Source organism: Dromiciops gliroides, chromosome 3 (genome assembly GCF_019393635.1).
Source record: "Dromiciops gliroides isolate mDroGli1 chromosome 3, mDroGli1.pri, whole genome shotgun sequence".
Lineage (NCBI taxonomy): Eukaryota > Metazoa > Chordata > Mammalia > Microbiotheria > Microbiotheriidae > Dromiciops > Dromiciops gliroides.
This window is the reverse complement of record NC_057863.1, coordinates 54,924,944-54,941,811: the sequence shown is the minus strand read 5'-3', so window position 1 is coordinate 54,941,811 and position 16,868 is coordinate 54,924,944. Positions and strand designations below refer to the sequence as shown.

Genomic DNA, 16,868 nt, shown 5'->3' with positions numbered 1-16,868 from the left:
GCACAGGTATACCCAACCATGAACCAAAGAGTTTCCATAGTTGTTATAGTATTATGGGAGAAATGTATTTAAGTATATGGACTTCATGTCAGGATTCACATGTTCATAACAAGGCATAGACTTTGAAAGTACTTTTCAAAGAGATGCTAACTTTGGTTAGATTGAAGTCTAGAATGATACCTTTATACCCTCAAGGGGATCCATGGTATAATTGATACAGTTGCAAATTCTTGAATATTTTGGGGAAACTGAGATTAGAATAGAAATCTCTGTGAAGACAACACACAGCTTTTCTGGTACATGAGTTGCTTTTTATGCATATTTACTTGTATAGATATATGTATTGTTGTGACATATGCATGTAATGACACACATATAATTTAGACCTGTATTCACTAGAGAGCTCTATTCAGAATGTGAGACTATGGACAAATATGCCAAAACAGACTCCTGTTGATGCAAATTAATCCTTTAAATGAACTGTTTCATTAATATTAATACCCTTTAAATTAATATTAATTTAAGCAAACATAATTAAAGAGGTAAATACTGGGGAAAATGATATACCCCCAAATAATTATAGTAGATCAATTGCTATTGCCTCATTCTCTTAATATAGAAAATTAAGAATCAAATACATTGATGAACATTCTCTGAGCTCATCAGTAAAGTCCTTTTGAAGTCACTCAGAAAATGTTAAACACATAGAAGGAGATCTTCAAGACACTAGATTGATCCTCTGTTGAGAATGTATGGGGGGGGCAGGTAGGTGGTACAGTGGATAAAGCACCAGCCCTGGATTCAGGAGGACCTGAGTTCAAATTTGGTTTCAGACACTTGACACTAGCTGTGTGACCCTGGGCAAGTCACTTAACCCTCATTGCCTCGCAAAAAACAAAGAGAAAGAGAAAGAGAGAGAGAGAGAATGCACGGGGGTACACGGAAAAGTATTGCACAGGTTGAGTTGGGGCTGGATTACCATCTGAACCCTTGGAGAGCATCCTCATACTAAAGAGGTCACAGAACCATTAAAGTACTATTTGTGCCTTAAGAGTTTTTGGCACATGAAATCTGTTCCATTTATCCTTACAACCACCATGAGCAGCTACAGTCTAGGGAGTTAGTGTGATATTCCTACAATATTCTAAGCATTGGATAACCTGGTTACAGTAATCTTTAGTTGTAAACAAAGCCTACTTGGAATGAATTTTAAACTTGAATATAAACATGTCCTGTTATTCATATTGTTCCTAGCGACCTTGCTGATGCTTTAGTGATCTTTCAACTATACGAAATGACGCGGGTGCCAGTAGAATGGAGCCATGTCAATAAACCTCCTTACCCTGCTCTTGGGGGCAACATGAAGAAGGTAAATGAAGTTGTTTATGAATCTGTCATTCCTTACACTAGTTGTTACTGTACTTATCTCTCCCAAAGAATTCAGAGGTTCACAAGGCTTAGTAGTGAGTGGTCAGCCAACAGGGGTCTGATTCAAACAAACATTTCTTGAGGTAAATGCCCTTATTTCATATCTGTTTTTAATATAGTTTTGGAAAGATATATGAGTACCTCAAACTAAGCATAATAAATGACCATTTTATGCTATTTCTAAACTGTGGTACTTTCTTTCTTTCTTTCTTTCTTTTTTTAAGTGAGGCAATTGGGGTTAAGTGACTTGCCCAGGGTCACACAGCTAGTAAGTGTTAAGTGTCTGAGGCCAGATTTGAACTCAGGTACTCCTGACTCCAGGGCCGGTGCTCTATCCACTGCACCAACTGTGGTACTTTCTAACAAATAAATCTAAAACTTTAATATATTTCTTCCCTTAGTAATCTGACCCTCAAATTCCATACCTATTCACCTAGCTTTTTAGGTTATATTCATTCATTCAATAAATGTTTTTGAGTGCCTGCATGATATGCAAAATACTGTGACAGATGTTATGAGTGATATAAATAATACTAATATATAGTCTTTGCCTTTTAGGGGTTTATTATTTATTTGGGAAAATAAGACATGCACTCAAATAACTATAAGACAGTATAGCATATGTGTTATGAATAATGGGCTAAAAGATATCAGAGAGTGGTGCAGCTAGGTGGTGCAGTAGATTAAGCTCTAGTCTTGGATTCAGGAGGACTTGAGTTCAAATCCAGCCTCAGACACTTGACACTTACTAGCTGTGTGAACCTAGGCAAGTCACTTAACCCTCAGTGCTCCCCCCCCCACACAAAAAATATATCAGAGGAAGAAAAGCTAACTTCTGATGTAGAAAGTCATAGGAGGAAGTGGGCTTTGAGCTAGCCCTTGAACAAGATACATGTTTCTATCAGCTAGGAATGACAGGGCAAGGGGGAGGATATTGCAGGTAGAGAGAATTGTATTAGCAAAAGGAAAGTCAAAGGCAAATTTGGGGAATGGCAAGAAAACCCCTTTGAATAGAACAAGTAGATGAAATAAAGTGAAAAGATATAAAATATAAAACAACAGTCAAAACTCATGGGATAAGAATACAAAGAAATGGTATTAAGATTATATGGCTATGACAGGAATTTTTTCCTGGTATTTGTAAATAGAGAACTGTTGTATTTGTAAAAATACTTCATTCCCTTGGATTCAGGAGGATCTGAGTTCAAATGTGACCTCAGATACTTGACACTAGCTATATGACCCTGGGCAAGTCACTTAACCCCCACTGCCCCACCAAAAAACCCCCCCAAAAAAACCCAGAACAAAAATACTTCGTTACTATTGGAGGAGGATTAAAAGGAAAAGGAAAATGACAGACTTTATAAACTTTAACATGCTTATCCATTCATTCTTCACCACTTCTTTTAAATTTACTGTTTTGGGAATCTGTCACTTTTTTCATTCTTCCAAAAGATATCATTTTTACTTCTACCCAAACCAGTGGAGATACTGGTTATCGTGAAACTCTTGGCTATTGTTCCCTCACTAATTCCGGGACACTATACTACCTTTCTAACTGCCCATTTTATTTCTCCTTGAAGGTTTTTCTTATTTATACCCACTAAATGTGGCTATTCTCTCATGCTAACCAGAACAGTATTATAAGGGAATTCATCCACTTTCTTCACCCTAGTTACTACTTTAAAACATTTTACATTTCCAAACTTAATCCTTTTTCTGGTTTGTATCTCTAGGTACCTGTAGGATATGTTCAGTTGGCTGTTTTATTAAAACCAAACGTTTCATAAAAGGAATTAATCTTTTCCCTCAAACTGGCATTCTTTCCCAATTTGGCTTTAAGTGTCAGTGATGCCACCATATTCCTAGGCCCCAGGTTTGCACCCTTAGAGTAGTTTTTTTTCTTTTGTTTCTTCAAACTCTTCTCTTTTACTCCCCACACATGTTGCAGCCAATTTGGCTAAACAGCCGATTCCCATGTGTTAATTTCCATTTTAAATTAGTAGACTTCTGCAGGCTTTTAGAAAGCATCTCCCATTTTACATTGTAAAATTAAATTGTATCCACTGCCGATCCTCCCACTAAGGAGGAAGTGCTACAGCCAGCACACTATGAAGCTTCAAAAATTGGGCATCTGTTCTTTTGCTTTTAAAATTCTGTACATTTGGGCTTCTGGAGTATAAATGCCTTTTAAACAGGGTATATTTATCTATAAAGACTACTGGAAATGAGAGAGAATTCATAATATTATAGTCTTGCATATTTATTTGTCAAATTTCAATCATTTTATGTTTAATTATTTTTTAATATTTAATTTTCTCCCAAATGCATGTAAAAACAATTTTAAACATTCATTTAAAAAAATTTTAATGAATTAAAAAAAATTTTCCCCCTCCTGTCCTCCATCCCTGAGGGAGCAATTTGATATAGGTTCTCCATGTGCAGTCATGGAAAACATTCCCATATTAGTCATGTTGTGAAAGAAAACACAGACCAAAAAAACCTATATACACACACATGCATACACATATACACACTAAAGGGAAAAACAGTACGCTTCATCTGCATTTAAACACCATCAGTTCTTTTTCTGGAGGTAGATAGCATTTTTCATCACAAGTCATTTGGAAGTGTTGTGGATCATTGTATTGCTGAGAATAGCTAAGTCATTCACAGATGATCATTGTACAGGGTGGGGCAAAAGTCACAAATATTTAATAACTCCTTTATTTTTAATTTATAATACCATTGCATCATATACAGTATATATATGTATATATATTAAATGAATTTACATTACATGTAAAAAACCAAATCTCACAAATGGCAAAAATAAAGAAAAAATAATTTAAAAAAAGTTATTAAAACATCAGACCCCTTCATGACTTTTGGCCCACCCATCCTGTACAATTTGCTGTTACTGTGTACGATGTTCTCCTGGTTCTACTCACTTTACTTTGCATTAGTTCATATAAGTCTTTCCAGGTTTTTCTGAAATCATCCTGCTTATCATGATTTCTTATAGCACAATAGTATTCCATCACAATTATATATCACAACTTGTTCAGCCATTCTCCAATTGATAGACATCCTCTCAATTTTCAATGTTTTGCCACCACAAAAAAGAACTTCTATAAATATTTTTGTACAAATAGGTCCTTTTCCCTTTCTTTTGATCTCTTTGGGATACAGACCTAGTAGTGGTGGTTCTAGGTCAAAGGATATGCACATTTTGATAGCCGTTTGGACAAATTGCTCTCCAGAATGGTTGAATCAGTTCACAACTCCACCAAATGTGCATTATTCCACCCAAAAAAAGAGTGAATTAGTGTCCCAATTTTTCCACATCCTCTCCAAGATTTATCATTTTCCTTTTCCATCCTATTAGTCAATCTGGTGGGTGTGAGGTGGTACCTCAGAGTTGTTTTAGTTTGCATTTTTCTAATTAATAGTGATTTAGAGCATTTTTCATATGAATAATATTTAATTCTTAAAACAACAGTTGTTTTCAAGTCCTCAGTTTGGGGTATAAACAAAACCAGTATTGATTACATAAGATTCTAAGAGATGCTTCAAATGACTAACTAAACTAGGCTGCCAGAATTTGGATGGATACTTATCTTTTATATTTATGCTCCTTTATATTTGTAGCTTGAAAATTGCAACTATGCAGTGGAACTTGGAAAGAATAAGGCCAAATTCTCCCTGGTTGGGATTGCTGGGCAGGACTTACATGCAGGAAATTCTACTCTTACCCTGGCATTGGTATGGCAGCTGATGAGAAGGTAAGGATAACTAAGAACTAAATATGCCAACCACAAAATTATTCTTTCCACCAGTCACTTAAACTAAATGTTATAGTTGTTTTGGAATTGTATAGAGAATAAAGGAAACTCAAAACAGAAAATGCTCAGAAGCACCATTTAATGTAAATCCCAATGTATGTGAAAAATGGACTTGGTCCATTTATGAAATAGAGACAAAATTCAATAATTACTTTTACAAAGACATTTCACAATTCAGATTGTTAACCTTTTAAAAAATTATTTAAAGTTTTGAATTCCAAATTCTATTCCTCCCTCCTTTTCTTCCATGGTGGTGAGCAATCTGAGGTGGTAAGCAATCAGATATAGGGAATACATGCTGAGGTGGTAAGCAATCAGATATATGTAAAACATTTCCATATTAGTCATTTTGTATAAGAAGACTCAAAAGAAAGAAAGTGAAAAATAGCATGCTTCAGTCTGTATTCAATCAATATCAGTTCTTTCTCTGGAGGTAGATAGTATTCTTCATTAGCCCATTCATTAGGATTGTCTTGGATCATTGTATTGCTGAGAATAGCTAAGTCATTCATAGTTCTTCATCAAACAATATTGCTGTTACTGTGTACAACATTCTCCTCTTCACTTCACTATGCAGCAGTTCATGTCAGTCTTTCCAGATTTTTCTGAAATCATCCTGCTTGTCATTTCTTATGGCACAATAATATTCCTTTATAATCACACACCACAGCTTGTTTAGCCATTCCTCCAATTGAGAGGCATCCTTTCAATTTCCAATTCTTAGCCACCACAAAAAGAGCTGCTATAAATTTTTTGTATAAATAGGTTCTAATCCCTTTGTTATACCTAGCAGTGGTTTAGATTGTTAACCTTTTGGAAAAAAAAACAATACACAAATCTCTGGATTCTGGTTAGTGAACTTTGTTAAATGTAATTAGCAAACTGATAATGAATAGGTATAGATTTCTTTATAACTGGATTGTTCTATAACATGCACCTAAGTGTTTATGTCAGTGATTTGAAGGTATATATTATATTTCAGCATTTTTTTCCATTGCAGGTATACACTGAATGTACTATCAGATCTTGGAGAAGGAGAAAAAGTAACTGATGAAATTATTATTCAATGGGTGAATCAAACTCTTAAAGAGGCAAAGAAAAAAACTTCAATTTCCAGCTTCAAGGTAAATATGAGACTAATAAAAGAACATTTCAAAGAAATTAAATTTAATATCCACTGAGAAATATGGACAGTATGTCATATAGCTTAGATTTAGTGTTGGGCAATATATTGGCAGCACCCAAACAAGTTTCGTTATAATAACAAAAACAACAGTGATAATAAAGCTAGTTATCTGGTGTTGTGTTGAGAAAAACCCCAAATATTTCAAATTCTTAACTTTTTAACTGATTGTCTCAGCACCCATATTGACACTGATGAATGGTGTCAGGGTAGGCAAGTCTATTTTATGAGAAAGGAAAACAAGCAAAAAGTCAAACATAACTTTGTCCTTATGAGAAATAAAATAGAAAATTTAAAAAACAATCATTGCTTATGTAGGACCTATAATGCTTTGTGCTCCCTGACAGCAGTTTCAGAACTGTACTGACATCATTTCCAAGGCATAACAGAACCAGCCAGATTCAAGTGGGATTGAGGAAACGGGTAGGAAAAAAAAATCTTGTCATCTAATTTATAATAGCCGTTAACATTCACTTTTATGCACTTTTAATCAGTGAATCATAAAGCATTCACACTGTACAAATATATTCATATACATTCCCACTAATTTTTATACATTTCCAGTCTTTTGTTGTTTTTGCATGCATGCTCAAATCAGAAATCTAAGCATGTTTGCTTGCATGCGTACAGTGAGTCATCTACCCTACTTTTCTATTTCATCTGCATTGTGTTTATGTTTCTATTATAATATATGTGAAATCTTCAGTCAAAGTAGGCTTAGGGGGAAAACATCATGATAAAAAGTACTTTAAGGCAGAAAGGGGACAGAGGAGATTTAGTATTTCTTAAAATCAGGGCGTCAGAGGGGAAAATAATTCAAATATGCAGGTTAGGGGAAAGGAGAAGGGATCTTCTGAAACTGACTTTTTTCTGGTCTGGGCAAGGGAAGATAAAAACATATGATAGTCATAGAAGTAGAAAAATGAACCAGGGACTTCTATAAGGGGGAGGGGAAAGAATTTGTAAAAAGAAATGAATACAGGGGGCAGCTTGGTGGTGCAGTGGATAAAGCACTGGCCCTGTATTCAGGAAAACCTGAATTCAAATCTGGTCTCAGACACTTGACACTTACTAGCTGTGTGACCCTAGGCAAGTCACTTAACCCTCATTGCCCTGCAAAAACAAAAACAAAAGCAAAAAAACCAAAAAAAGAAATGAATACAAACCCCTAGATTTCCCCAAGAGTATCTAACATTTTTAAAAGTTGCCCTCTTGTCTTTGGAAAGAATAATAATTGATTTAGGACATTAAAAATTGTAAAGACACGAATAAAAATCATAAAATTATAGATACCTGAGATCACCTCTAAGGTGAAACTTGAGGAAGATAAAGCCATAAGAAGTTAGTAACTTGCCTGAGGTCATCCAGCATCTTGGCATTCCTAGATTTACATAATTACTTCAGATACAGAAAGAAGAAGCAATGACCTAGCCTGAAGTCAATAACTATTTCTGAAATGCCTACTATGTGGAAGTCCCTCTGCTCTGTACCCAGGGTGAAGGGGTACAAAGAAATATAAGACATGGCTCTTGTCCTCCAGCTCCTTATAGGTTAGTTATAACCTATAAGAAAAGATAGAGACATATGAAAAGGTAATTTTGACAGAACAAGTCTGTGAAAGGTAAGTAAAAAAAATGAATAGTATGAGTACCACATGTTTTTAGGCATTCAGAGGACCAAGAGATTACTTCCAGTTAGGCTTGGCAGAAAAGAAGAGGTAAGATCTAAGCTTGTCTTTGAATGTTGGTTGAATGGGATTTTGGCAGGTAGAAAGCATGAGGGATAGGTAGCATTCCAAGGTTGTAGGAACAATTATAACAGAGTTGTGGGTGCTGTCTACTCTTATTTGGGGGACACTGAATGGAATAGTTTGGCTAAATTGGATAATTCATGACAGGGAGGAGTAAGAAATAAGGCTAGAAAGATTTGGGTTGGGGCTTAGGTGGTGCATTTAGGTCTTGAAAGCCAGATTAAAGGATTTGGATTTTATCCTGTAGTCACTGGGGAGCTGCAGGCAATTACCATCTCATCTAACCCATACATACACAGTCTAACCCATTAATCCCCACTCTGACATACCCCACAGGTATGGTCATCCAAGTAGGAAGAACCATCTCTTGAAGAGACCCATTCCAATAGGAGATGGCTCTAATTGTTTTTTATTTCTTTTTTACTTTTTGATGACTCTAATTGTTTTAAGAAGTTGTTCCTGACTTCAAGCCTAAAGTGGCCTCTTTGAAACTTCTCCCCACTGCTCTTGGCTCAGCTCTCTGGGACCAAAGATAATCACTTGACAGCCCTTCAGATACTTGAAAACAGCTTTCATAATCCGCCCCCCCCCTTCCTCTGCAAGTTTTCTGTTCTGCAGTCTAAACATCTCCAGTGGCTTCAACCAGCCAGCCCTCTGAGATGAACTGAAAGTCATCCTGGTTATTCTTTGGCTAATCAAATATGCTTCTTAAACTTTGGTGCTCAGAAGTGAACACCATACTCTACTCTAGGTTGGGTCTGATGAGGGCAAAGAACAGTGGGACCATTACCTCCTTCTTCCTGAAAGCTATGGCTTTTTTAAAGCAGCCCAAGATGGTATTAGCTCTGTTGACTCATTGAGCTTTCAGTCTACTAAAACCCCAGATGTTTTTTTCCACAACTATTGTCTGTAACCATGCTTCCTCTGCCTTTGAAGTTGATAATTTTGTACCTAAGCATAGGACTTCTTATTTATCTCTCTTGGATTAATTTTATTAGATTTAGTCCAGTGCTCTAGCCCATGAAGATTTTTGGATCCTGACCCTGTCTGATGAACATACCGTCTATGCCTTTATTCAAGTCATTGATAAAAATGTTAAACAGCACAGGCCCAAGTACAGACCCTTGGTGTACTCCTTTGGAGGTCTCTTGCCATATTGGCAAAGAAGCATTAACAAGAATTTTTAGAGGCCGTAAGACATCTGTCATATGTATAAAAGGCAAATATGAGTCTTTGCCTCACAGTTTCTAGGATGAGAGGTTTATTGATGATGCCATCATATTTGATATCCTGCTTCTAAGAAGGACATTAGGAGGTAATGCTAATTTTAATGGAAAGCACTAAGATCAGTTTTAAGCTCATTGAATTTGAGGTGATATTGGAGTACCTTGATGAAAAGTCTGGAAGGTCATTGGAAATGCAGGACTGGAGATGTAGATTTAGAAATTATCTGCATAAAGCTCAGAATGAAAGCCAAGGGGATAAAGGGAATTCTAGAGCAAGGCAATGTAGAGAAAAGAGCAGGCCTAGAATGGAGAATGTGGAGTACTTGTCTTATGTTCTTTTAGAAAACAGGTGGTGGGGCAGCTAGGTGGTGCAGTGGATAGAGCATTGGCCCTGGATTCAGGAGGACCTGAGTTCAAATTTGACCTCAGACACTTGACATTTACTAGCTATGTGACCCTGGGCAAGTCACTTAACCCCAATTGCCTCACCCCTCCAAAAAAAATAGAAAACAGGTGGTGACAGGGTTAGTGCACATGAGTAAGTGACATTAGGACATTAGTTTCTTGAATATGGAAAAAGCCACCAAGCAGTGTTTCATCTGTTTCTGAACCTGGTCTCTTGGGTGCCTCCATATGTCACTTCTCTCTACTACTTTAGGAGTAGTATCCTCTCATTTTAGTATCATAAGATACCCTCAGGCACCAGTTGCCTGTTTCTGTGACTACAATTTTACCTTCTCTCTCTATTCTAATTGCCTGGTGTTGAACTACTTGGTTTGCTGCACATCTTTAGCAGAATTTCCCAGAAATTACCTTGCCTTCCATTCCCATTTTCTCACTAATCTTCAATCTCTCCTTGTCTACTGCCTACAAACACACCCAAGTCTCCCCGACCTTCAAAAAGCCTTCACTTGATTCATCTGTCCCTGTTCACTATTTTCCTCTATTTAATTTCTTCTTTCTTTTGTGGCTGAACTCCTTAAGAAAGCTATCTATAATTGATTCCTCCCACTCTGCAGTCTTGACTGCCACCATTATCATTCAATTGAAACTGTTGTCTCCAAAGTTACCAATGACCTCTTCCTGGTCAAATCAAACGGACTTTTCATAGTTCTCATTTCTCTTGACCTTGTGGCAGTATTTGACACTGTCGATTATTGTCTTCTCCTTGATACTCATTTTCTCTAGATTTAGTGAGCTCATTGTCTTTCAGCCCTGAAATCTTCCTTTTCCTAACTTCCCTACCACTATTATGGATAGCATCCTCTTCCCAGTCACCCAGGCTTATGACCTATCATTCTTAATTCTTCCATTTTCCCCCCATATCAAATCAGTTTACAAGTCATGTCATTTCTATATCCATCGTGTCATGTCATGTCATATATCATATCATCACTTCTCTGAGGCTGCCACCACCTCAATGCACTTCTTGCCTGGACTGTTGCAGTAGCCTACTGTTTGGACTCTCCTTACTCTGGTCTATCTTCCTTCACTCAAATGTCAAATTGATTTTCCTACAGTGCAAGTGTTACCATGTCAAATCTGCCCTCCATATAATCCACTCCAGTGGCTCTCCAATCTAAAACCCTCCGTTTGGCTTTCAAAGCACTTTACCAGCCTGCTCCCTTCCTGCCTTTCCAATCTTCTTCACCTTACTCTGGATTCAGTGACATTAGCCTCTTTATTTTTCCTCATACACTGCATTCCATCTCCTGACTCCAGGAATTTTTACAGACTGTCTCCTGTGCCTGGAACACTCTATTTGCACATCTCTGCTGTCTAACTTCAAGTCTCAGCTAAAATCACACACTTCACAAAAGTCCTTTTCCTGTCCTCCTTAATCTTAGTGGCTTTCCCTGAGATTATATCCAATTCACCCTGTATATATCATGTTTTTACATAGCTGTTTGAATGTTATCTCCCTCCTACACCCCCCCCCCCATGGAGGGTTTACCACAGTACCTGGCATACAGTAGATGCTTAATTAGTGTTTATTGACTGACACATATATTTGGCTCCTGCCTATTCTCCTGTCCCCCTTTCCCCTTTCATCTCCCCTTTTTAGTTGATCTTACGTTTTATGTTTTCCAGAGAAACCATTAAGCATAGACTTAGGAATCAACAATCTAAAGGATGAAATGTCATCGATTTATAGAACTTTCTTGAGTTTCTGGTAGTTCTATTCCCCTTTCAGGATTATAACCTTTACGCACAGTATAATATAATGGAAAGAACATCAGCCTTGAGGCTGGAATTCAGTCTTGGTTTGTTACTTAGCTGCGGGACCCTGGGCAGGGCACTCAGTCTCTTTTTCCTTGTCTATAAAATGGGCATATTAATACTCGAACTCCCTACCTCTCTGAATTGTTGTGATGAAAGCCTTCTGTAAACCAGGAAATACCATCTAAATGTGAACAGTTATTACATAGTATCAACTGGCAGATTGAGACATTGTTCATATGCTTCATAGTCACTTTAACTAATGTTTTATAAAGCTCCCTAATAGTACTTCCTGATATAAGCAGTGCCATTATAACCAGCATAAAGAACTGTGGTATTAATGTAGCTACCAAAGGGAGATGTTGGAATGATTTGCTAAAATGATGTATGTTGGAGGATTGGCTAGAGAGACACTAAGTTAGATAACGAGAAATGTCAAAAGAGGCATTTCTGATGGCTAATAAGATTAGTAGTACTACATTTATGAATCTTTACCAATTTTTTTTAGGATAAATCTATTAGCACGAGTTTACCTGTATTAGATTTAATTGATGCCATCGCACCAAATGCAATTCGTCAAGAAATGGTCAAGAGAGAATATTTGTCTGACGAAGACAAGCTGAATAATGCTAAGTAAGTGCTGATGGTTTATTTGCAAATAAGCTGTCTTTTGGATTTTGGAACATTTTAGTAGAAAAATATATTTATTCATAAAATTGAGATTGTTGTGATAAGAGTTTGGGGAGAATGGGATTTGTGATCCAGAGCCTTCCAAAAATTCTTATTTCCCAACATAATTCATTACTTTTAAAAAATATATTGAGTGGGACTTTAATAGACAATAAGGACCAGGAAAAAATGAAATGTTTTTCTTGTCTTTTCAAGATATGCCATTTCGGTTGCTCGAAAGATTGGTGCCCGGATATATGCCCTACCGGACGACCTGGTAGAAGTGAAGCCAAAGATGGTTATGACGGTGTTTGCATGCTTAATGGGGAAAGGACTGAACAAAATAAAATAATGAAATGTACAATTAATATCCTGCCATGTTAAACATATTGGATGCCTCACAGTTTACAGAATTCTGAAGTTTGTGGGTATAAAACCAGAGATTATTTGTATGCACAATGCTTATGTATCATTAATGATACTTAGTATCATGTTTATACTAGTCAGAATTTGTCAGCCTTTTTAGATAAGATGATTAATTTAGTAATCAATTCTTATAGTAGAAAGTGTTCATTACCAAACTCAGATTTTTGTCATTTAATTACTTTCTTTTCCCTAAAATACCATTAAATCATGACTGGTTTGTTCTCTTTTGTAATGTCAAAAAGATCACCCAACTCAATACATTATTTCAAGCGAGATCTGCTGGGGAAAACATGTTTGATTTTTGTGTTATTTAATTCTAATCACAAATGTATTTAAAGTCACGCGTTATAATGCAGCCTTTTCATTTTTTCTTCCAAATATGCAAAATGATCAGCAAACTAGCCTTGTCCTGTAAATTTCTATAGTGTCTAAAATTAAAAGTGACAAATATTGCTCATTAATATTAAACTTTTTATATGAGAACCAATTCTTGAATAAACCTAATATTTTGCTCTCTTGTTTAAACAGCTATAGCTTTTTACTGAAAACTTAAGCAAAACTGTAGTGCTATTATTTTCACATTTAGTAGTTTGATAATGTTGCATTAAACATATGGCATATTAAAACTTAGCAAAATATCATTAATAGAGTGTATATTGTGTAAAACATTTGAAATATTTAGAGTTCTAAAAATAATGTGTGAGAATTCGTCAACTAACTAATTCGTCAATCAACAAGTATTTACTTTGTGTCCAGCAACGTTTAATTTTTTGACCTCTGGTCTATGAATGTCTTAGGAATTCTATTCATTTAAACTCACAATCGGTAACCTCTTCCCTCTTTCTTCCTGGCCTCTCTTTGTGGCCAGACCTCAGCTAGCATATAGCTAGATATGTTGACCTCATCTTGTACTGGTTACAGCTCACTTAGGAACCCACATATGATATTCTCTCTGCAAAAAACTGAATAAGGATAATATTTAATGTATAATACCTTTTAATGTTCTCTCATAGCTGGAGAGGCAACATGGTGCAGTGACAAAAGAGCTGGATTTAGAGACAGAGGGCCTGGGTTCAGATCCCAGTCCTGCTGCTTACCACTTTTGTGACCTTGGCTAAATTGCTTGACAAATATGGACCTCGGTTTTCTCATCTTTGAGATGAGAATATTGAACAAGATGACCTGAGATCTCTTCTTATGCTCTCCATAGCTAGGATCCCAAGTTTCCTTCAGTTTGGGAATGTAAGATTACTGCTGATATCTGTTAGGATTAGATGACCTTTCAGGTCCCTTACAACTCTTGACATGCTACAAATAGGGAGTAGATGTGTTTTAGGCCAAACCATTTTCATGGTTGGTTGCTACCACTTAAAATTCCAAAGTTTCCACCTCCAACCTCTGATGCTGTGCCATTTAACAATAGCTCTATCACTTATATTTCACAGGGAACAGGTAGACTGGATTTCCTCTTCTGTATTTACCACTGCTTAGAGTATGGATAGGTGTCAGGGAAAATGAATAATATCCATTTCTTTGGAAAGGAATATTTGCAATAAAATGATTTGCAAATGGAATCATAATGTAACATTCCTTTGCAAAAAAGTCATTTTGCCTTTATTTTCTATGGTGACTAGGTCATTCCAATGTGTAAATTAAAAGATGCTCTCACCCTTCAATGAGATCATTTAAATCACATTAAAACATTTTTCAATTTTATGTTATTAAATTTATATAAATTGTGACTTGAGGATATTTCCCCCTGACAAAATGTATTTAATAAAGATGTTATATATATGTAGAAATGTGTCCATTTTTCTTCTGTTTAAAGAAAATATATAACTTTAAAATTTTGTTTCTCATAAACCTACATTCCAGAAAATAATTTTAAAGTAGCAAATTTGTTTTTAAGTAAAATACTTTTCATATTGTTATTTTCACCACCATCAGGTGGTATTGATAGCTGCTCATCCAATCTTCCTTCCCAAAAAAGGATCTGGGTCCTGGACAGTCTCATGGTCATCCTGGGATTTTGCCTATGCCGACATGTGGAATAATTGCCATCCTCTCTATGCTTTTCATGTTAGTGCCCTTCTATTCCTCAGCTTCTTCTCTGTGGGGCAGTGCCAACTTGTTGGCAAGGAATGTTTGGAATCAGTGGAATTGAGAATTCGGTTTTTCTTTTTGTGAGGCAATGAGGGTTAAGTGACTTGCCCAGGGTCTCACAGCTAGCAAGTGTCAAGTGTTTGAGACCGGATTTGAACTCATGTCCTCCTGAATTCAGGGCCGGTGCTTTATCCACTGTGCTACCTAGCTGCCCTTTGGAATTGCGAATTCTAACTCAATTAGAATTTGTGTCTGAGCTCCCAACTTAACTGGCCAAACTTCTTAGACTTGCTTTATTTCTTTGTAACCTAGTCATATGATCTTGGCATAATGGAATTAGTTCTTCAAGGAGGAGGACAAATATGTTTGGATACTGTATAGCAAACAAATGACACATAATGATTGATATACCATGCTTAATGGAATAAAACACCAAAGAGTCTAAAGCTCATTCAGTTCCTGGGAGCCCCTATCTCCTCCCCTCACTATAGGAACTTCCTTAAAACTATGATTTCAGGAAAGGTACAGTTTGAATTGGTTTAGTATTCTGCAGCAAATGAGTGCCTATTATGTGTTCATATGGGCATCATAGAATGGTCTTCAGATGAGGAGTTAGAAACCTCCCTAGGACTGAAACTAAGGCTTATGACAGAGGAGACAGACTCAGAGGAAGGTGGAAGACTCAGGAGATGATATTCTTGGCTCTAGAAATGGGGAAACTCAGCAGCAAGAAGTCTGCCCTAACTGATGTGCATTCCAGTATCCTATCCTTTCTTTTTTTTGTTTGCTACTCTATTGCTTTATTTTTTTTTACATATAAGGTATTTTATTTTTTCCATTACATGTAAAGATAGTTCTCAACTTCTGTCCATACAAGCTTTACAATTTCAGATTTTTCTCCCTCCCTCCCTTCCCTCCCCCCTCCCCTAGACAGCAGGTAATCTGATATAGGTTATATCTATATATATATACCCACACATATATACATACACATAATAACATTAATCCTATTTCTGCATTAATCCTGTTACAAGAGAAAAAATCAGAGCAGTGATGCAAAACCTCAAAATAGAAAAAAAAAACAGCACCCAAAACAAAAGAAATAGTATGGTTCAATCAGCATCTATACTCCACAGTTTTGTTTTTTTCTTGGATTTGGAGATCCTCTTCTATCATGAGTTCCTTGGAACTCTTCTGTACCATTGCATTGGTGAGAAGAATATAGTCCATCACAGTAGGTCAACACTCAATGTTGATGATACTGTGTACAATGTTCTTCTGGTTCTGCTCATCTCACTCATCATCAGCTCGCGTAAGACCCTCCAGGTTTCTCTGAACTCCTCCTGCTCATCATTTCTTACTATCCTATCCTTTCTTACCTTGAATGCCAATCCTTCTGTCTTGATCCATAGTTCACAGTCCCCAGTCCCCACTGTTCCTTGAAGCAGGGAGGAAAGGCAGCTCTAGAACAAGAGGTACTTTTTTTTGTAGTTTTTTTATACTTTCATAGACAACATTTAACAGAAAAAAACACACCCTAGTAGACAAATGATCCAAATTTAGCAGAAACTAAAGTTAATCTAATGAACCTGTCCTTAGGAAAAGATGATTTAAACCTAAAGTCACAATTATTCATGGTTGTTGCCATGGATTCAGAGTTCCTGCAGCAACTCAACATCTTAGTACAGTTTCTGGGTTGGGACAGAGGAGAGGGAATTACTCTAAACACCAGGTTGTTGCTAAGGTTAACAAATGCCTTAGTATTCTCATTGATCCAAGTCAGGATACGTTGGCATCAACATAAACTATATGAATGCAATGCCCACCCTATAGGTAACACCACTATTGGGCAGGTGCACAATTAATCGTGTGGTAAAAAATTATTGGAGTTTAGCTGACTCATTTGGGAGGGGCCACACCTGACCCGCCCTGAAGTTACATATGCTACTGAGGTCAGAAGGAGAAACCTCTCCATAGGTAGTTTTTGAAGGACCTCCCCTTTTGGGGGAGGAAGATTG

At 36.6% G+C, this 16,868-nt stretch overlaps 1 protein-coding gene across 6 annotated transcripts in view; it reads left to right on the top strand.

Moving 5' to 3' along the window:
- Positions 1-14,523, top strand: part of PLS1 (plastin 1) — a 156,999-nt gene extending 142,476 nt beyond the window's left edge. For 5 of the 6 annotated variants that reach the window (XM_043994723.1, XM_043994718.1, XM_043994719.1 and 2 more), the window contains 5 exons: positions 1,255-1,369; positions 5,080-5,213; positions 6,274-6,397; positions 12,161-12,285; positions 12,538-14,523. In XM_043994723.1, coding sequence (XP_043850658.1) covers positions 1,255-1,369; positions 5,080-5,213; positions 6,274-6,397; positions 12,161-12,285; positions 12,538-12,673 — 634 coding nt within the window. In that variant the 3' untranslated portion in view covers positions 12,674-14,523. Of the gene's footprint in view, positions 1-1,254; positions 1,370-5,079; positions 5,214-6,273; positions 6,398-6,803; positions 6,880-12,160; positions 12,286-12,537 lie in introns of those variants that run through there. The other variant, XM_043994720.1, reaches the window with a different exon arrangement.
- The last annotated feature ends 2,345 nt before the right edge of the window (positions 14,524-16,868 follow it).